The 22,629-nt window shown below is 28.5% G+C and overlaps 3 protein-coding genes across 6 annotated transcripts; all 3 read right to left on the bottom strand.

The window, feature by feature from the left end:
- Window positions 1-514: 514 nt before the first annotated feature.
- On the bottom strand, window positions 515-4,654 carry LOC113872664 (inositol-phosphate phosphatase-like). Of its 2 annotated transcripts, none has more exons than XM_027510399.1 (12): window positions 4,522-4,646; window positions 4,362-4,417; window positions 4,218-4,268; window positions 2,980-3,060; window positions 2,753-2,856; window positions 2,586-2,670; window positions 2,120-2,174; window positions 2,001-2,044; window positions 1,434-1,502; window positions 1,284-1,352; window positions 1,124-1,180; window positions 515-847 (listed from the first exon to the last, which is right to left on the bottom strand). In XM_027510399.1, the coding sequence occupies exons 1-11, from the start codon at window positions 4,532-4,534 to the stop codon at window positions 1,151-1,153; spliced, it is 657 nt and encodes a 218-aa protein (XP_027366200.1). In that variant the 5' UTR covers window positions 4,535-4,646; the 3' UTR covers window positions 515-847; window positions 1,124-1,150. The 2 variants fall into 2 exon arrangements, with proteins under 2 accessions (XP_027366200.1, XP_027366192.1); XM_027510391.1 differs by having other exon boundaries at window positions 523-847; window positions 1,252-1,352; window positions 4,522-4,654.
- Window positions 4,655-7,342: 2,688 nt separating this feature from the next.
- On the bottom strand, window positions 7,343-12,160 carry LOC113872944 (putative MO25-like protein At5g47540). 3 transcript variants are annotated; one of them, XM_027510867.1, is made up of 11 exons: window positions 11,760-12,160; window positions 10,999-11,163; window positions 10,659-10,777; window positions 10,237-10,311; window positions 9,824-9,917; window positions 9,664-9,723; window positions 9,130-9,198; window positions 8,622-8,720; window positions 8,248-8,292; window positions 8,061-8,111; window positions 7,343-7,973 (listed from the first exon to the last, which is right to left on the bottom strand). In XM_027510867.1, the coding sequence occupies exons 1-10, from the start codon at window positions 11,877-11,879 to the stop codon at window positions 8,091-8,093; spliced, it is 867 nt and encodes a 288-aa protein (XP_027366668.1). In that variant the 5' UTR covers window positions 11,880-12,160; the 3' UTR covers window positions 7,343-7,973; window positions 8,061-8,090. The 3 variants fall into 3 exon arrangements, with proteins under 3 accessions (XP_027366668.1, XP_027366652.1, XP_027366660.1); XM_027510851.1 differs by having other exon boundaries at window positions 7,347-7,973; window positions 8,061-8,163; XM_027510859.1 differs by having other exon boundaries at window positions 7,348-7,973; window positions 8,061-8,163; window positions 10,999-11,160.
- Window positions 12,161-22,023: 9,863 nt separating this feature from the next.
- LOC113852972 (cysteine proteinase inhibitor 5-like) lies at window positions 22,024-22,629 on the bottom strand. The gene is made up of 2 exons (XM_027483397.1): window positions 22,199-22,629; window positions 22,024-22,160 (listed from the first exon to the last, which is right to left on the bottom strand). Coding segments are annotated over exons 1-2 (351 nt in total). The 5' UTR covers window positions 22,549-22,629; the 3' UTR covers window positions 22,024-22,159.

Here is a 22,629-nt window from a genome sequence, read left to right as displayed (position 1 = left end):
ATTATTGTAATATATTCAAGTTTTACTCTCTAAAAAAAAATAGGTGCACGCCAACTCATGCTTATGAACAATGTGCTACTTCCAATTTTTCTCGCATTTCTGCCTAACTTTATCAAGACCGTGCCAAGAGACTGTCACTAGCCATATGATAATAAATTAAAAATATGAGTCACGAGAAAATGTCGAAAGAATCGCAGCATAATCAAGACGGAAGTTTTCGAGAAGCCTCTCGTAGGCCATGTGAACGGAGTTAATTTAATGCGAGTGACTATCATTAACACATGGGACATCTACTCAAAATTAGTGAATACATACTCAGGAGAATCACATACTTTCGGTCAAGTTTTATTATTAGATGAATTTTATGCAAGTCTCGCCAACTTAAATCAACCCTTTATTTAATGGGACTTAATACGAAATTCACTGTCCAATTACAGTGTGTTAGGGGAAAAAATGCGTCAAAAATGTATTCCTAACATTTTTAGTATACTTATATTTTGGCAACGCAATTTAGAAGGAATGCACTTTTTCGGAAACACTTCTAAAGTGAATTATTATTGTATAAACAAAAGTTATTATCATCGAATACTTTGTTTGGATTCATACAAGCATTTTAAAAATTCTCAGACAATTTTACCTGGTAATTATACCAAAAAATGAGAATCTTAAAAATTATTTGATCACAATATAAATAAACTAACATAGATGGACTAATATGACAAGTTTTGTCATCGATAAATAGTTAAATTCTCACACCGTTTGGCGCAGAATATCAACAAGTGCATCCTTTAAGAAAGGATTAGAAGCCGCTACTCGCTGAGATGTTATGTCAAAAGCTGCACCCGACCTGAAGCAAACGAAACATTAGATGTTGATGTAAGTATGAAAGTTTTACGACATATCTATGCTACTTTGTGCTAATACTTCTCTATACTGAAAGTAAGTCGTGCCTATTAGAACATAAAATATGTCACGGTGTATGTCCATCCAACAATGTCACAACTGTCCACAAGATGCATCAGAATTGTCAAATGAACTATGTACCTAACGATGCAAAGATTATCTAGAACTTCATAGACATCCCCTTCGAGAAGAATAAGGATAACTAAACAAAGTTACTTACGGATCAAATACAACACCTCCAGCTTCTCTAACAATAACAGCACCACCTGCCACATCCCTGGAAAAAGAAAGGGACCATGTGAATCGCATTATCACAATGCCCAACAAATATACAGGAGAAACTCATACCAAGGACCACCAAAGCCAAGTTCAAAAAATACATCCAGCCTTCCACATGCAATTCCACAAAGATTCAGAGCACAGGAGCCACTCATACGAAGAGATCTCACCTGACAAAGAAAAGGCGGGGTTATAGCAGAATCCGGCTATCACCATAGTCTGATAGATTCCAACGAAAGTCCAGGATTTACCTTGAAAAGCAAGCTTTTAATCCTATCAGTAGAGGCATCTAGTGTTTCTTGGTCACGTTTTGTTCCAGCCTGTTCATTCAGAAGGGAAAGAGTTTGATGAATTTCAAATTTGTCTTGATTCAAAAACAAAAATATTCACAAGTGAACCACACCCATAATCTTATTATCCCAAGTCAAGTTAGTATTCCAGGAATTAAGATACTCTCACTAACATAAAGGACCAGATTTGAATTTTGAAGTAATTAACCACAATATTGCAGGTAAAAAGTGGGGATACACCTTAAAGCAGACTTAGTAAATCATAAGTTACAATCTGCTAAATGATCACATAGAAATTCTGGTATGTTGGTACTTTGATTAACTGAAAAAACCATTCTCGCCTAGATGGCCATTCCGCACGGTGATATTTTGAAGCCAACTATATGTTTCATTACATTTGTGTCATCAACATTCAACGCAAGTGCACCATAAGGAAAGGAAAGGAAAGGAAGGGAATGTGTTTCATTGATATAAATAAATGAAAAAAAAATTACATAGATTTCACATAATGAACTATGACAGACATACCTCAGTGGCAAGAAGAGAGCTTATTAGTTCAGTTTGTGACGATACTGTGAAATTTCAAGGCATAAGCATAAAATCTAAATTAACAACAAAAGTCAAAAGATTAAAAACAGAAAACTCACCTTTTATAGGGTTCCCATTCAAGAAAGCACCTTTTCCATGGATTCCAGTGAAAAGCTACATATCATAATCCCAAATTTTAATTTGAATACTAAGCAAGAAGGAGAATTAATTAAAAGTACTATAAAATGCCAATAAGTCGCTTTAAATACAAATCAAAGTGTCACATTCCTAAATAAATTACTTTCACGTCTAGTCTCTAACAAATCTTTTTTATCACATCAAGGCTACAGAAAAAAATGATGATAAAAGAAGACAACAGAACAATTAAGTTTGCCTATAATATTCTATCTTATCCTGTTTCTACATTTGGCCAGTATGCCAAAAGTCAGAACCTAAAACAAAAATAATACATGCAAGATTATGTTTTAACATTGAATAAAATTTTGCACATTTCTGACTTACGAAAATGTTAATTGTTTTATCATCAACCACAAATAAAGCATCTCAAGAGGGATGATTTCTCACCTCATTTATTATTGGATTGTATACAACACCAATTGTAGGAATTTTTCCAATTGTAAGACCAATGGAGACACAAACAAAGGGGAACCTACAGACAGTAGAATTATAACCAATCAATATGGAAATATAAGGGGATCGCCGTCAACTTAAACATCAAAATTTATGATTACCCGTGCACAAAATTGGTAGTTCCATCCAGGGGATCAACTATCCATGTGGGTTCATCCGTTAGTTCTGTAGTGCCACAAGCAGCTGTGGTTTCTTCCCCAATGAACTAAAAAGAACACCAATTTAAATGAACTTAAGGAAATATACAATGGCAAAAGAATAGCCACCCATCTTAAACTTGATTAATGATGTATATGTAAGGTTACGTTTGAGAGAGATATGAACCAACCTTATGAGTGGGATAAAGCTGTTTGAGATGATTAAATATGAGTTCTTCACATGCTTTATCAGTTTCTGTGACCAAATCAACCTGTGCATCACACAACAAAAGTAAAAAACAGTAAGCAAAAGGGCTATATAATGTTTTATCACTTATATGTTATGATAATGCCAATACTTAATTCCATGGCTATTTGAACTTCTTTACAAGAACATACCAGAAGTACCCCTCCCCCCTAACTTCTCACTTGTTTTCTCCAATATAACCATGTCATATTGGATAATTTTGAGATTGTTGCATCTTGTTTTGACATTGATATGCATAAAACTATTAATTACTTACCAAGTGCATGTTTAACTTGGCTTATTTATTGTGAAACCTATTGAATAAAAGAATCCTGAAAATTTAATCAAAACCAAAAGTTCTGTCTAAACCTTGGTGGACAAACCTGAGCACCATGACCTGTGTGCTCTTCATTGCTTATAACAAATGTAGACCATAGAGAGAGAATGATTTCACCTATAAAAACTGATTTGAAAACTGTTTCGTGACCAAATGCTTAATTTAACTAAAATGGTCACACACAAGCTGAGGCCGCGACATAAACCTTTACCCATAAACGACATATAAATGACAATGGAGTAGTGACAGGACAAGTCATGGAAGATGGTATCACTCTATTACGATATTTAAGGAGGACATAAAAAGACTAATTGCATGTTTGGATGACAGTTGATAGACACACGTTCACCACTCATAGACACCAAACCAAACATGCTATAAGTGCATGTCTGGTATAGCGTTGAAATGAAGCAAATGTGCGTTTAAGTACCCAACACTACTCTTGGTGGCATCAGTTCAACATGGATCAAAGGTATCAGTATCAGTAATGTGGAACCAAACACAGCATAAATACTCCGAAATCAATATTAACTTTATATACTATGATGTATTATTATGTGATGATAAAACATAAAGCGTTAGCCCATAACTCATACCTATACTAATACTATATCATAATCCTAACTATTTTTGCTTACGGACCAAGTTAAAAATAAATGTCGCACATACAGACTAAAAGCTTAATTTAACCATAACCAAACATGTACTAAGCGAAATCGGCAAGAGATTTAATGGTAAAAAAGAAAATGAAAAATCGTATGATTAAAAACAAAATTAACATTCTATGTTGAAAGAAATGAAACGAGAAAAGGAAAAAGAAATAAAAGGAGAGAATGGAAACAAACCTGTCCTTTGTGCTCCACGTGTTTGGTCTGGCAGAATCCTTTTCGAATAATCTGGAAATCAACCAAGTAAATAGAACACAACAAGAACAAAAAATGAAACGGAAAATGAATCAATGGAGAGAATTGAAATGAAAATGGCCTAACCTCACCAGCTTTCTGAGCCGCATGAACTGCAGATGCAAGGAATTCCGAGAAAGAATCTGTAATTAATGCATCAATGAGTAATGAAGTAGTAAGAAGAAGATCCCACGCCACAATCCGAAACGAGAGACGGAAAGAGAAAGATATTGGGTGAGGGTGGTACCATTGTCGACCATTTTGTTCTTCAGCTGTTGTGTGTGAGAGAGAATGAAGGAACGAGAAGGTACTCAAAATGAAAAGTATTCGTGACCTTTCCTTTCACGCACCACACTAACCAGTGATCACTGCGGAAGCACATCAAACCGCATGTTGCTATATGAATATATATTCACACTTTATTTTTCTTGGATTTTACCTTTTCATTGTTCTTTGAAAAGAAATAATTTTATAATTGAAATCTTACTGTACAAGTTAATTACATAAGGGGGAAAGTTTCAGGTCACATGCATTAAATTTTTATTGCTTTTAATTTTACTGTATAATTTTTAATTAGTTTGGTCATTTACTTCTTTTTCGAGGAAGATTAACAAAGATACATTCAATGTACCAAGCACAATGAACAGGTTTAGATTTTTTTCTAAATTTGTAATGTTGCATTTAATATATATATATATTTAAAAGAAAATAAAATTTGATTCATCTTAAATATATTTCAAACATATTTGAATTCAAATTATTTGTTTTTATTTATTTTATAAACTATATAAAAGGTTTTTATGTTTTCACTTAGGCATTCTTTTTTTTTTTTTTGCATTGTCATTAAATGAGTTTAACTATAACAATAATTAAAGGGCCTTAAAGGCACTAGTTAAAAAAATAAAACAAAATCCACATTAAAATTATATTAGAAATCAGATTGGGACTGTATGATATTTTTAATGCTTAAATCAATTTTACAAGAGCACTTGCTAAGATTTTCCTTACTTATAAAGTTAAACTTTTTTAATAAAATATTAATTCACAAACAGATAGATAACAGAAAATTTACTTAAAAAAATTAAACTCAATGTAAAAACGTAAAGAAGTTTACGCTAAAGAGTAGAGATATACATCCAATGTCAGTAATTGAAGATTTATCTTACTCTCAAAGAAAATGAAGACCTCAAAAGAATCATAAAGAAAAAGTATTTTATCAGACAAAAAAACCTTTATTTTTTATTAATTTTTCTTTAAAAAATTAGTTCAAAATAAAATACCAAAAAAATCGATTTCAAGATGTATCAAATCATTTTCATTTTTGAATGATTTTAAAGAGTATACAGAAATGATCATTTCAAAATCTAAATTTCTAATCAAATCAGCAGTAGCGATTGGCACATGGAATATGCCCAAGACTATACTGCTGCATTGTTTTGCTTACGCGCCATACACTTTTCAAGTTCTAGTCTTCTAGGTTCCCTAGTCATGACTAGGTGTGTATATATATATATATAAACGAAATAGGAAAATATTTCTCATACATTTAAAGTAAAACAGATTTTACTATGTTTTTATTTTAGAAAATATCTTTTATAAGTACATATAAAAATAAATAAATATAATACTAAAAATAATATAAATTTTTATATGTTCAAATAACAGAATTTGTGTAGCCGTATTAAATACTTACCTCCGCCAGAACTGACTTTAATGACAGATATCTGTAATTAAAATAATAATAATGGTAAAAGAGTTCATGGGAAACATAGCAAATCCCTGGGAAAGGAAAGGTGATAAGCCCATTTGGGGCCCCTTATCTCTGCTACTCTTCTTCTGGTTCCTAAAAGCCTCCTATCAGCCACAAAATGAAAAGGCCCCACCCCACTATATAAATTTTGTTGCAAAGCCTAAACAGAGAAAAATATACATGAATGATGGACCAAAAAGACAAGGCATATTACGTATCATTCATTAGATTGTGGGTCTGAAGAAATTGAAATGCAATTAGGACCCCCAAAAATGCCATTGTGCATTCCATTTTTGGGAATTAAGTGCATAATTATCACATTTACGATCGAACGGTCTCAAGGAAACAATTCATGGACGCGATGCAAAAACGTCTGTGGAGAGTGCAAACTTCAAAAGCTTTCTCCTGCAGCTCTCTCATATAGAAGTCAAACGAGCATCACCCCTGCTCCTAGCCACGAACGGTATAGAATCCTATACCTACTAAATACTTACCAAAGATACTCAATAGATGAGTAACAACCAGCGTGATGAATTTGAGTATAAATAAATACCTACAAAATATTACAAATATAAGTATTATAGTGTACCCATACACATTTACATTTAATACACTCCCCTCCCCCTTCCCAAAACATTATAAAACTTAATTTGAATACACAGAGTGTAAAAATATTTTATAGTCAACCTTAAATTATATTATTAAAAAAATCACAACCAAAGTATGTTCTAATTGATCGACTCACAAGAGTATATTAAAATTAAACTCTTACAAATGTGAATACAGCTAAAATAAAACTAAAGCTTCCAATTTTTCCTTGTCTACCTAAAAGAATAGCTAGACCTTTTTTCTATTCTTCTTACGAAATGTTAACACACTATATTACGATAAAATTTGATACTTTATTATATTACGTTTAACATTAGATAAATAATTCTGTTGGTAACATCATACCTTATTAATATTTTTTTAATAACTATCCTTTATTTTAAAATATTAGTGTTTTATTAATTCACAAAATAAAATTTTAGACATTACATTTCAGTTAACTAAAATACGAATAATGAAAATAAATAAGATTAATGTACACAAGTTAAAGATAAGACAATCAAATTTAATATCCATGCATGAAGATGAATATAGATAAATTCTTTTTAATACGGGTGTCAATACCATATCCAAAACGCTATCCACTGTCATTCCTACCATGGCCAATGTATTAAGTTCTCACTCTCAACCCCCTCCCCTAGATCAGGATCATTACCCCAAAAATTATTTCACATAATACTAGAATCTATATCAGTCAAAATCCCACAGACAACCACCACTGGTATACTTACCCTTTATATGCCTGCCCTGAATGCCTAAGGCAAACGCCTATCTCCTTATCTTGAACAACTTCAATAGGAAACACAGAAGATCTCATCCACCTCCACAACAGCTCAACTTCATCGAAGTAGCGACAAGGGCTTATACCAAAAATCTAAGGTAGGACAACTACAACTGGATCAGCAGCTAGTGGAAGGTAACAAAAGCAGAGAAGGCCATATCATGCATAAGTAGGTCAGTCAAATAAATATGTGACGGTAAGATTATAGCACGACCTCGCACAATTTATAATTTACACGGCACCTAGGAAGACCTTTATTACTTTCTTCCACCTAAAAAGCCATATACCGCGTGTAGCTCATTTAAGCAATTTATTTATCTACAGTTTTACAGGACGGTTATAAAATTACAGAATGGAAGCATCGAAATCTGTATGAAATTATAGTTTCATCTTCATGAAGACTAACAGAACTATTAAAATACAGAATTCACCAAAGTGAAATGCCACATTGCAACTTGCCACTTAACACAATTTGCAGCTCAGGTGCGTTGTTCCCTAGGTTCAAGAGCAGCAATTTCCTTCATCACTTGAGCTTTATCAGCTTCAAATTGTTCATCCTCTGCATAACCACAATAAATGTGATCATGGGAAAATGATAACTGGTACCATAAAAGCAACTAAAAACTCTTACAATGGCATCACTTACCTTTATCCAATTTGAAGTCATCCAGAAGTCTCAGAATCTTACTTTGGTTTGCAACAAATATACTGATGATATCAGCTGGCTTATTTTGGTTAGCAGCAAATAACTGTAATGACAAGCAAATATCAACAAAGGCACAAATAAGATCTGTCACTTCTAAATCTGTGCTATGATACAACAATTATAGTACCTTGAAAACATGAAATGCTTCTATCTGTATGCTCTTGCTTGATTCCTGTAAAAAGAAATCAGCCCTGACCCATTAAATGCCCACTGTAAGCACATACCTAAGTTCTTAATTGCCTTTTATCCGTTAAACTTATTAACATCAGAAACTCAACTTGAACATAAGTATTAAGTATTCAAATTTTGATGCTTAAACAAGCTGCAACAATAACACGGTGAAGGGATATATGTTTTGATGGAACTGATGCACTTTCACTTACTAAAAAACATAAAAAATAGAAGGAATAATACATAAAACTGGTAAGAGGGAAGATCACAAGCAAGGCAAGAAGGTAAGTAATAATACGTGCTATTTAAGTTTCATCTAAAAGAACATACTCTTAGAAGATTCATTAAAATCCTCAAGTTGTCTCTTGAGCTCACATATCGTGTCATTACAGCTGAATTTGAACGATCAAGTAATATATCTCCCAACAACTGTGAAAGAGAAAGAAATTAATTCAGCAATCATATATTCATCAATTCAACATGACACTGACAAATTAACTATAACATCAAAAAGAAAAGACCAAAAATCCAAACTTCTCCAGGATAAAAACAAAGGAAATCCACTAGGAATGTAATTGTTGACTGGCTATGATATTTTTTTTTATTATTATTTTTCAGGAACAATCACAGGCCAAAAGAACTACAAATGTACTATACTATGCACAAACGAGTAAGGATTTCTCAAATCCAAATTTTAAGTTTTCAGCAGGGAGAATTTCTAATGCCTTGACATCAGCAGCTTACTTCATTCAATGTTCTCAGTTCTTACAAATTAGAGTGTTACAGTTGAAATCAAAGTTAAATTTATATGGATAGACTCAAAAAAATTATACAGAACCTTGACAGCTTGGCGCCTTGTAATATAATTGGAAGATTCCAACAGCTTAGTGTTATATTCTGCAAAAAACTAAAAGCACCAATACAAAGTGAGTAGTAATTGAAATGTAATCGACATGAAACTATTTAGAAAACCAGAAACAAATAAAATATAATTAATATAAACTGACAAGAAGATTACCATATGCATAACAAAGAATAAAAAAAATACAGATCTAATAGGACCATGCCATATGAATGGAAAGAATGAAAATTAAAATAATAATCAGAACTAGATGTTTTTAAATTGTTTGTGTCATTATAATTTATACCAAAATCAATATCCAGCCAAATTTCCGTAAAACTAAAATCAAAATCTAACTCAAACCCATAGTAGCACCAATTTATAAACACTTATATGAGAACCTTTATTAATCCAGCATACCATTTGATGCATATTATTAGGCAATAGAAAGTGTGGATACGAAAAGGTTGCTATACAAGTGCATGGATTAAAACTAAAATGCTACTATACATAGATTGAAAGAAAACCTACCCATTCATAATTCTTAGAAAGGAATTCAGCTACAGTAGATTTATGTCTTGTCAAAAGCTCCTGAAACAAGGTAACATTATATATCATCAACTCTTGCAAAAAAAAACAGAACAAAAAATTAATGAAATATTCGTCATAAGTTCTTTCAAGCGAAATCCACCTTAAAAGTTGCTGCAGCATCCGCAGCAATGTCAAAATTTGGAAGTTGAATGTAGTCAAAAAACTTCTTCATGTGTGGTGAGTTCAGAACATATCTGATATAAAACCATGAAAAATTACAGTAACACAATAGTAATATGGGGGAAAATTATCAGACCTAGGCCATTTACCCTTTTCTATTTCCATTGTTAAGTTTTTTATCAGAGCTTCCTACATAGCACCTATCTGATTTGGCATGAATATCTAAGAACACTTATGAAAAATACAAGAACCAAAAGTGTCAGTATAGGACTAGATGTTGGAATAGTATTCTAACAGATTACAAGCTTGACTGTTCCTAACAGTCATCATTAATGGCTTTGAGCTTGATAGAATGCACAACACAAAATGAATTTATCAGGTTTTGTTACATACTTTGCAACAATCTGGTGTCTTATGCACTCCCTCAACATTGCACCATAGTGTAAAGCCATATCTGTGTTTTCATACCTGAAAAGCAACAATAGATGGTCAATTGTCTACTAGAATCAATACTAAGGAAGCTATAATTTAATGACAACCACGATAAGAAGCATAAGAAAATAACATTTACATGGTAAGATATGAACAAGATTACATGTTATAAAAGTAAATTTCACCTGAAGGTCTCAAAATCCAATGATCAGAGACATGAGATTATCATGTCTATTTCACAGGGATATTCAATTTTCAATGGTAGGTAAGAGAATAACATAAAATTCCATTCATTTGGTCAAGCAAAAACTTCACCATACTGATTCCGAAGCTTACTAGAATAAGCATCAAGAAATCAAAACAGTCAGCCAATAGTTTCTTACCCAACTATCAAAATATCCATAAGATCCATATTTTTCTCCAGGTAATCAGATGCAATCAACTTAGACTGAACTTGTTGCCTTTGTAAATTTGCAACAACTTGAGTGGCATCTTTTCTGGCCTGTAAAAGCCCATAGTCTCCAGGTTAGCAAGTACTAAACAATCACAGTACAGCGTCAAGATAAACGTGATTCCACCCACCACCCAGATGCTGCAAGAATGCTAATTTATTGACAGGCATACGCATCCTACAACAGGTATCTAACAGCATCAAACAAGTAAACCAACAGCATATTTATTGACTGCAAGTATCAGGTGATCTCTTATAGATTTCTTTATTACCTCCAAATTCAATTTTGGAAGACATTTGATAAGCAGTCGCAATGTGTCCTCTTTAAAAAACTCCTGAGTCAACTGTGCACAAGCTTCAGAGACTGGTTCGGATTCACTATTTCCATACAGGATTGACTTTAGCTCCCTGATATTTTTACACAGCTCTGACATCTGCTGTTTAATGCATCACACGAACATAGCAAACATCAAATAATATGGGTAACTTTGCAGGGCCAACAAGCCAAGACTCAATTGAAAAAGGAAAAACAAACAGAATGACTCCAGCTCTTTCGTTTTTACGCACACAAATTCTACTTCTGCTTATGTAGTCCCTGATGATGGCACATCAAGCACAACTACATTTAACACTAAAGTTCCACCTTACAAAACCAAAAAAGAATAAATGAAAAAATAAATCCCCGAATATTCTAGTAGGTTAACTAAAAGAAAATTGCAACTCTAAAATACGAACATCAACCACCAACAACTTAAATATTTAAAACAAATTACTGTCAACTACAGTGATTAATTATATATGCTTCTAAATCTAAACCCACGTACCAATAAACCACAACAACAAAATATCAAGTTAAAGAACATCATAACCAGCACATAGCGGTTATCCTGATTCACCAATCAAGATTCAGCACAATGGCGTTGCATTAAGCATTACGAACTCAATACAGAGCTTCTTATCAATTGCAGATCAAATTCCAGATAAAAAATAAATAAAAGCTGTAAAGAAGCGATCTAAAGAAAAAGGAACGAACCTTCTCTTCGCGCTTGCTTTCGCGGGTTTCGGGGCTGCGATCAACGAAGAGTAGAAGATCTCTGGTTTGGCGCACTATATCAGCAGGGGTGCGAGGCTTGGACTTGAAGAGACCCTTCATCTTTTTCTCAGAGTGCTATGCTTAATGCTTCTTCTTACTCTCTCAAGTGCCACACACCACCGATTAGGGTTTCTGATTCAGAGTGGGCGTGGGAGAATAAGAACGAGATCAATCCGGTAATTATTATTTTTTATTTTATTTTGGAATATAAATTTATTTATATATGTTTCAGATTTTCTGGAAAATTATGGATGAGAGGATAATAATACAAACTGAAGATGGATACAAAACAATGAGTTACGGGATTAGGATTCGACCTAACACCAGAAAAAACAAACCCACTTTCATAATTCAATCTTTGCCCAGTTTTATTTAACCGCCCCAGTTTCAGCCAAACAAAAAATATTCCCATTTAGCATAAGTTAACCCTACTGCTGTAACTGAAAGCAAATTTCTCACCTAATAGCCCCCTTTTTTTTTTACCAAAGAACGATTCAATTGCTTTTATTATCCATTTCTTTTAAATTATTTGAGATTTAAAGGATAATACACGTTTAAAAAACTAGTACTTTTACCCCTGCACGGACTCCAACAAAAACAAAATTGTTATTATATAAAAAATACTAATACAAATTAATTAAAAATTAAACAAAAAACATTCCCAATTTTTAGAAGATTTCAAAATAAGATTAAAAAAGTTAAAGCTTAAAAAATTATTCCATTTTATTTCACCTCTTTTATTAAATTGGAGAGTTATAAAATGGAACTGTCTCGTTAGTTGCAAAAGTTTTATTATTTGATTGACTTTCTATATATAAAAAATGAGAATTTTAATTTATTATTTGGTCTTAAATTGTTCAAAAAATAATATAAAAAATCTATTTAATTACGTGTTATTTTATCCATCCATCCTTATATATTTAAGCATAGAGTAATGATCAAATTTTAATGAATAAATCATAAAATTATTCTTTGAAATTATTATTATCACTTTTACATATATATTTTATATTTTTATTATATATATAATGGAAAGGGCTTAGCAAAAAAGAAAACTACGGACAATATGTATATATATTAAAAAACATAATACAATGATCGATGTATTCTTTATATTATCATTATTGTTTTTAGAATTGGAATAAAACGTTGGGATTGGTGTATAAAATAAAATATTAATAATAAAATGTTGGAGGAAAACTATAATTTTAGGATTGCTAATATATTTATGTATAAAGAGAATAGTTAATAAACAATAAACTAACTTGGAAAAAATTATTGCATAAACATGTTTTCTAAAAATAGGAACAATAATAAGAGGGGGTATTAATAAAGCACTAAAATCCTTAGCTTTTTTGGTGGGGTAATCTAACTAATAAGTCTACAAATGTTAATCTTTCTAAAAACATGCTAAAAGATTAATAATTTTGCAAGATTGAAGTAAACTACGAATCTTCTTATTAGAGGTTCTAATTCATAATGTTTTTTGACATTATTATTAAGCAAGTACATAATTATTTTCGAATCTATTTTAACATAAATAATCGTAATTTAGTTAAAATTATATTTGTAGATTAATATTACACATTAAAATTAACAACAAACTCTAAAAATTTTAGATAATCTTTTTAGGTTGTTAGCTTTTGTGGATTGTAAACTGAGTCATTATATTTAACTTTATCTTGCCTTTAAGAGGAAAAGTCTATGAAACGATAGATTGGTTCTTAAAAATTATGAACAAGAGAATTGTGAAAATTAACAGAAGTTGAAATAACATAATTTATATAATCTTTAATATAATTTATTAAAGAAAAGTATCTTTCAACTTTATTATAAATTTTTTTAGAATTTCTATTATTCTAAATCATCTATACAACAATACCAAATAACAAATATCAATTATCTAAACTATAAAATATTTCATATTGTATGTTGAAATTTAACCAACTACAGATTCTCCAAGAAAAAATTTATTATGATGCTTATTCTCTAATAGATGATATTGAAACTTTGATGCTACCACACAATCCCTCAACACATGCATCATAATTTTAGGGGATAAATTATAATAACCACAAACTATTAAATAAGTTAAATCTTTCATTTTTTTTTTTCATTAGTCAAAAGTTTGTCATGTGCTATTTTTCAAAGAATAATCTTAATATTTTTGAAGACCTAGCCAATTTCAAATCAACTTGAAAAATGTCTTCTTAATTTTCACATTACGATTAGTTTCATCAACTAGAAAGAACAAAAATCATTAGAAGCAGGGTACCAACTCACTAAATCAAGATTATTGTTAAAATTAAGAGGAAAAACATTAAAAGTCAAATCACAAAGACTCCAGTGAATAAAAGATTTAATTTTATTTCAATTTAATTGACCATTAACTGGAAAACAACCAATACAAAAATTTAAAATACTCATTAGATACATTATAGAGAACAAGCTTATTAAAGCAAGAAATTCTCATAATAGAACAATCTTTCAAAATTCAACCATTAACTCATCTCCAATAACCCAAAATAAGCCTTGCCATATCAAATTTTAGGCTTTACATGTTCCTTTCCATACTAGTGAAACATAATGTTTATTTTTAAAAGTAGGACAATTCCAATTCCAATTCCAATTATATTTAGTTTTAAAGACTTTAACCCACAAATTATCAAGACAATCCATAAGGTTTCAACTCAACTTAACTCTGCAAGTTAAATTAATATTATGGAAGTTTTTTAAGTCAAGCTCATAATTTTATTTATTTTTTAGAACAAATCTTCTCCTAAGCCATCAAATGACATTTTCTTTTAGTTTATGATGATTGAAGAATCCATGTAAAATTCCTATACCTTTTTATTGCTTTTTCTTACATACATTGCCATAAATAAGATGATTCTGTGTCCTGTGTAATTTGGGATGCTAAGTAAATAGGATTGAGTTAAAGTAACTCTTTTTACGAAAGACACTGAATTGTCTTTTTGATCAGAAAGTTTTTTTTTTTTTTTTTACTTTATCAGTTAGATCAATATATATATATATATATATTGTAATTGTTCTATAAATAATAGAATTCCATAAATATGTATCAAGATTGTTAAAAGACACAAAATCAAACTTAAAAGTTAAAGTTTACACATATTTCTTATCAATATTATTTAAAAAATAAAGCTTAGACTTATTCATATTGACTAGAAGCTTTATAAAACCAATCTAAAACTTTATTAATAATGTCAAAATGATTATTTATTGACATAACTATCTTATCAGTCATGTCACAAATTGAGAAAATTTTGTAATATATTTTTAATTTATTTTTTTAGTTATGCATAAAATATTGAAAGTTAAAGTTGTTTGCTATTTATAAATTTTTAATTTAATTTTATAAGTAAAAAAAATTATTTACTAAAGTCATATATTTTAGTTAAAGTTTATTAATTTCAATTTTAATTTTTTATATTTTTACAACAATAGATATTCCATAGTAGGTTAGCATCAATGCCAATACAACTTTTCGATAATTTCATTACAGAAAATTTGATTTCAAGACAAACTCAATTTGTCAATAAATTTTTTTTGCATACATAGGACTGGGGATGAGAATGAGCTGTTAAATTAAAATATGTGTTATAGTGGTATCCTTGTTCTCAGGTTTTAAAAGGTTATATGTATATTCTTTCAAATTAATTTGAATACTTGTTATCAACAATTCATTAACTAAATATTAAATATTATATTTTTATGAAGTAATAAAACATAAATATTATTATAAAATAAAATATATTTTTTAAAATATTATAATAAAAAATTAAATTATAACAAAATCATTTATCTTTTTTTTTGTTTTGATTATATATATTAAGTAATTAAATGAGTAAATGGATATGGATACTATATTGCTTATAGCAAATTATTTATATCCAAAATTCAAACTCTTCAAATAAGTATTTATACTAATCAATTATAAGATTTTTTTTATATATATAAAATTGGCATAAAACTACTATACACCTAGTTATGACTCTTCATACTTTTCATTTATTTGTAAGATGACAAATAATTGTTGTTAAATCCAACAATTTATAAGTGTATTTTATCTATGAATTTTTATTAAAATATACTCTTTTTATTATCAACATCAATAAATAACAATGAGCTCACATGGCTCATTCTTAATTCTAATGCATGTGAGTTAGGGTTAAAAAATTCAATAAATTAAAAGTTCTATGGAACAAAAAGTCAATAGAATTAGGATTAGGACCTCAAGAATCAAAACATTCTAACCTAATTTTTTTTTCAGTGTTAGTATTTAAAATTACAGAAAATGTTAATAATTTAAAGACATACTGACGTAACTTGAATAATGATCAATATATATTTTATGAAAAATTTAAATTTAAACAAAGGAATGTAAAAAAAATAGTACTTTAAAGTTAGAGATTGAATTTTAAGTTTTTCTATTGATGAGGAAGATAGAGAAGAAACGTGAAAATTGAATTTTGATTATTGAGCACCTCAAACGAAATTGTAGATTACATACTTATGTTGTGTTTTGTCTTTAGGAGCACACGATGCTTGTGTTGCAAATTTGAGAATATTGAGAGAATTATAATTAAAGATTTTTTAGATAAAATTTGGAAGTATTTTTAGGTCAGAGTCAACTCATAAATATCCATACCCTAACCCATCTATTATAGATTAAATGACTTAGAGTTAGGGTCAACTCATGGATATCCCTATCTTAACCCATATATAATGGATTAGGGTAATGATATCGAACATCTTGAACATAATTATAGATTACATACTCATATTGTGTTTTATCTTTGTGAGCACACGACACTTATGCCGTGGATTTGAGAATATTGAGAAAATTGAAATTAAAATTTCTTTAGAAAAAATTTGAGAGTATTTTTAGGGTCAAGGTCAACTCATGGGTATCCCTATCCTAATCCATATATTATAGATTAAACTTAGGATCAAGTTCAACTCATAAGTATCGATATCCTAATATTATGGATTAAATAATTTAAGGTTAAATTATTATCTTTTAATTAATATTAGAACAATACTTAAAAGATTATTCTAATGTTAGATAGAGTTAATTCATGATTTTGACTCTTTTTAAGAACTCTAAAAGAAATAAAAAATATATAACAGTGTAAGCTTTCATTTAATTATTATTTTTCTAAAAATTTATATTAGGAGTAAAACTATAAATAAACAGCTACTGAAAGATAAAAAGTAAAAAAAAATAAATACTCTAAAACTTTAGAGGTTAAGTTATACTTTAGCTTATTGGAAATATATAAACACTAAATTTCAAATATCACAAGAATTTTTGAAAATTATAAGAAAATATTGTAACAATGAGAAATAATATTAACTTTTTATTTCATAAAATCAATCAGTCTATGTATTTTTCATATTAATGAAACTGTATTTCTAGGTGTACTTGAGTGACAAGTAAATTCATCTACTTCATTTTCGTTTGGTGAATAGCAATTACACTTGCTTGAAATACACATACACTAAAAAATGATTACATGCTTAGTTACATAATTGGGTATGCAGAGAGAGGTAAGGAGTGTATTTAAGAGTAAATTCTAATTGTTGAAGTAAGCAATGACTTGAGAGATATAAAAGATACTCTGGTTTGACATACACAAAAAAATTGAAAAGTGTTTGTACATTGTGTGATTTTTTTTTTCTATTTTAAAAGTTTAGATTAAGACATCAAATTCTTCTTTAAATCTGTTATTTAATATTACAAAACAAATTATGGTACATAATTATTAGAATTTGAAATAGTTGTTGATTGTAAATTGTTACTATATATCACTATTATTTGCTATAAATTTTATAAATAATTACAATAATGAAGTGAGACAAAAATTAATAATATTTCTATCGATTAATTTAAATGATAATATAATATAAAATAAAATCAATAAAACTCACAAATATATAATAAATATAATTTTGTGAGTTTTAACTCTTAAAAGTAATATATTTTTAAGTTTATTTTTCTTATGCAAAGTTACATCATTATTTTTAAATAAATATTGGTTTTTCTTTTCACCTAAAATAAAGGTGTAGCTTTAATTTATAAAATAGAGTGTATATAATTTTGTTAGTTTTTATATTTTATCATGTACAAAGGTTTATTTTTTAATATTAAATCTTATATCTTTAATTTATTTATTTTTGGTAGATTTAATTTAAATTTGTTTAAATGTGATAAAACAATTATATGAAAAAAATGCAGTTTTATTGAAAATCAAAAGGTATAACGTTTAAATTATTATTATATTCAAAACTGAATATTATTTTGTTATTAAATATACACCTGTTAAAATTAATACATTTATTTGAAATTATTTTGTTATGACCTGACACTCTCGTTATAACACTTTTTTAATATAAAATTTCATTTCTTTAATAAGATTTTTTAATATAAAAATATTATTCATGTTAAAATTATTTTAATATATGTCTTTACAATATTAAAAAATACTGATAATTATTTTATTAAAAATAATAAATTTCAATAAATTTAACATAATTAATTAAAATTATATATAATTTAATAATTTGATCAATAAAATTCACATTTTGCCGTTAAAAAAGCTGACAGTGTAATTTTTAATATAATTTGTATCATTATATTTTCATTACTTATATATTATAATTAGACTTTATACAATTATTTTATTTGTATTTTAAATTTTAATTATTTTAAAAAAATTTATACTAAAATTTATGTGTTATTAGTTCATTAAAAAATATTTATAAATTATATGTTAATTAATAAACTATGAATAACCAAAATAAGTTTATCAACCCAATAATAAATTATAGAAATATAAAAATGTAAAAATAGGTAAGAAAAATCTTTTAAAATATAAGTATTAATATATATATATATATATATATATATATATATATATATATAAAGAAAGAATTTTCTTACATTAATATAAATTTAAAAATTTATACACTTAATTAAATAAAAAATTTAAATTAAAAGTAAAAATTTATAAAATATTCGCGCCTTTTATATATATATATATATATATATAATCTAGCGAGTACATGGCCATAGTGGCTACGTTCGATAACAAATGAAGAGATGTGCATCACACAATCATCACTCGGCAGAAAGTTTTCCCGTTCACGTGTTTCTGTGTTTCCCCAATTAATGCCAACCCCTCACGCCGCCTTTACATATACTGAAAAACACTTTCTTTTTTTTTATTACTCATCTTATAAAATTTTTATTCTTGAAAGAGTGATATATATAATATAATATTAACTAAATTTTACTTTAAACCATTTTTCAAATAATATATAACACTTTTTCATGAACAAAAAATTTGTAAACTAAAATAATATAACATTTTGCCTCCAAAATTCATGTAGTGCAGACGAAAATAAAATAGACACATATAGATTATTTCTCTTAACTACTACGCAACGCTATGGGTTTGATCAGATATTAGAAACCATTTAATGCTAAAGGGCTTTAAATGATAGAGTCACATTGTTTGCCGTATAACTAAATGCATTTTTTTTCCTGGTTAGAAAATTTTAGGGGTTTAAGACAGGAAAAGGTTTAAAGAACACAATATCATTTCAACAAGTAGATGAGTGACAACGTAAATATGTAACTTCACAGATTTTCTGTCTTATAATTATCCCATTTGCATGATCGTTATCCCATAGTTGTAGGGCCGTCTTAAATATTTTAGAGCCTATGATTTAATCGTGAAAATTGTACTTCTCTATCTCTAATTTTTAAAAATAACATAAAGTTATATTTTTAATATTTTAAAATATTATAATACGATTATATTTTACAAAATAAAGTCATAATTAAATTAAAATCAAAATATTCAACCTTTAAAAAATATATACATTTTCAATCTTAAAATTTAAAAATTGGTATAATTTAACTTTTAAAAAAAGTAAATGAATCGTTGATAAAAATATCGATCGAATTGTATTTTTTCTTTTTCAACAAATAATTTTGATTTTTGATATGAAAAGTGATTGAGAATGGCTGAATGGATACTGATATATAATAGGAGACAAATTTAACTGTTTAATAGAAATAAATTAAAAACTTTAATTATGAAAATAATTAAATTAATGATTTCATCAATAATAATTTAAGAATGGAAAATTTTTTCTTCATCTTGTTAATTGGTTGAATTAGAGGGAGAAGTTGAAATATTTATATTGATAATTTTTATTTTTATTTGAGAGAGGATGAAAAAAATTATAAAAACTTGAAAAATCACACATAATTAAATGAGAATTGTAGATAAAATTATGAAAAATATCTTAAAAGATGAAAATTTAGAGAGTTAATTTTGAAAAATGATTGAGATGTGAATTCTTAAGAAGACCAAATGACAGTCAGCGTCCAGAACTGTTTTGCAATAATCAAGAGAAAAAAATTACCAAAATAATTTTAGTAGGCTTATATATTTAGAGGCCATAGTTGTAGTGTAGTTTTTTTTATGTATATAATTAATAAATATTTTTATTAAAATTTATAATATTTAATATTATAAATGTATTGAATTTTATGTTATTTTATAATTTTTAATAATAAAAATTATTATATATGTTCAAAAAATTTTGGCTTATTAAAAAAAAGATGAGAAGTGTTTATAATCACGCTCATATGTTAATTGTCACTCCATTTTATTTATTTATTTTATATAAAATACATTTATAATTGCTATAGTTATAAGAGAGAGAAAAGAATATTTTAAAAAAAGACTCTTAACAATAATAATAAGAAAATGAGGACGAAGAAGAAGAAATAAAATGAACTTAAATTTTGACATTATCATGATTGTATTAATAAGAAGTAGTTTGTTTATTTTATATTGAAAACAGAGTTACACAAATTTTTAAGTATAAATTTTCGTTCTAACTCAAATTTTGTTAAAGCAACTTTTCCCCCTTAAACATGGAGTTTGAAAATTAAAATTAATAAGCTTTAAAACCAAAAAAATTAAATTAAATTAAAGGTGTGCTTTGTAAAGTTAGTGAATGAACTAGTTAAGACCTGCATCTGATTCAACTAAAAATGTTTGATAAAATTAGATTTAATTAACTGATAAATGTAAAATAATATATAAAGATATTATTTTTTAATCTAAATTTTAATTTTTCATAATTATATATTTTAAAATAATTACAAATTTTAACTTTTACTCTCATTTAAATCATTTTTATTAAATAAAATAAGACAATTTAAATCAATTTATATTAAAAATTAGAATTTAATAATGCTATTATATTTTAATAAGATTTAATGACAATTTCTTTTTTTACAAAACTAAACATCAAAGAGAGTTAAAGATAGCAGAGTATTAGAAATCAAAAGTATAAAAAGAGAAGTTATTATAAAATGAAAATAATACAAACAAAAAAATTACTTTCAAACGATAAGGTGTGAGATTAAATAAAAAGTATTGTTTTTTTTATAAAAAAAAACTAATTTAAGTAACTATCTATTTCAACCAATAAAATTCCTTAAAAGTACAATTGAATAATTATGAATTGATTTGTTTTAAATTGAAAATGAAAGTTACACGATTTTCAGGCATAAATTTTCGTTCTAACTCAATTTTTCACAAAGCATAAAAAGTAGATTTTAAAGATGTTTCGTCCTTTAAAGTCTCACGTTAAACTTAAGAGTTGAGACTAAAAGAGATGGTTTATAAATACCACTTTTTTTCAATATACCGAAACCCCTTTTTAAAGGACAAAATTATGAGGCCTGCAAAGCGTAAAACCGACGATAACGCGAATGCGATAAGCCAAAGGATGTGCAGTGCCGCACTGTTTGACGGTGGAATTGCTGAGAGAGAAAACGAAGATTCAATGAAAGGTAGAAATAATTGTGGGGTCTCATGGCTCGTCCAATCAGCCTCTGAGAAACGTTCATTTAAATGAAATCAGATGCTCATTCAAGAAATGACGTGTCAAATTATGATTAAAAGGATAAGATTGAAAACATGAAAGATGAACCTATTTTCGCGATTCAAAATTCTACTCTTAAATACACATCCAAACTCCATTTCTCAATGAGCAAGCAAAGCATAATCAAATTTTTAGTTCATACTCCGCAACTACATTTACGACAGTAATATCACGATTCTAAAAAAATTCCCAACCACATCAACCATAATATAATAAATACATCAACCAACAACTTTATTGACAAAACTGAAAGCAAGAGAGAGAAGTAAAAAGGAATGCACGACAAAAACAACAGGACGGTAGATCATACATAGTATTAGTAGGAGAGTTGATGATAGAGAAAATCAAAGCGAACAAGAGTATCCAGTATCCAGGACTAGGAATAAAGAGGATTAAAGGAAGTGAGGTTTTTAAACTTAAGCCAAGGCTTCTCCCAAACGACGGCCTGATAATTGGCGGTGGCGGATCCATCCTTGGCCTTGAGCACGAGGCGGTAATTGGTGCCAGCCACCACCTGCGTTTCACCCTTGACGACACTCACCAGCTTCAGCTTCGCCCCAGAACGCTTGTCGTATTCGCTCACTGCATATTTGGCGATTTCCACCACGTGGGGGTCTTTGACGTTCTTGATGGCGGTCCATCCTCCGGGTATAGTTTCTGAACAGGTAGCGGAGAACACCAATAGAGAGAGGAAGGGAAGGGAAAGGAGAATAAGGCAGTGATAATGTCTCATTGGTAAATGTTATTTAATTTCAATAATCTTGTTCTCTGCCATGTCGTTTGAATGGCTATTGGTATTTATAGCAGAGGAAGA

The sequence above is a fragment of the Abrus precatorius genome, unplaced genomic scaffold (assembly GCF_003935025.1).
Source record: "Abrus precatorius isolate BTA unplaced genomic scaffold, Abrus_2018 Scaffold10, whole genome shotgun sequence".
NCBI classification, from domain to species: Eukaryota; Viridiplantae; Streptophyta; class Magnoliopsida; order Fabales; family Fabaceae; genus Abrus; species Abrus precatorius.
Note: the sequence above shows the minus strand (reverse complement) of the source record. Positions and strands in the feature narration are given on the sequence as shown.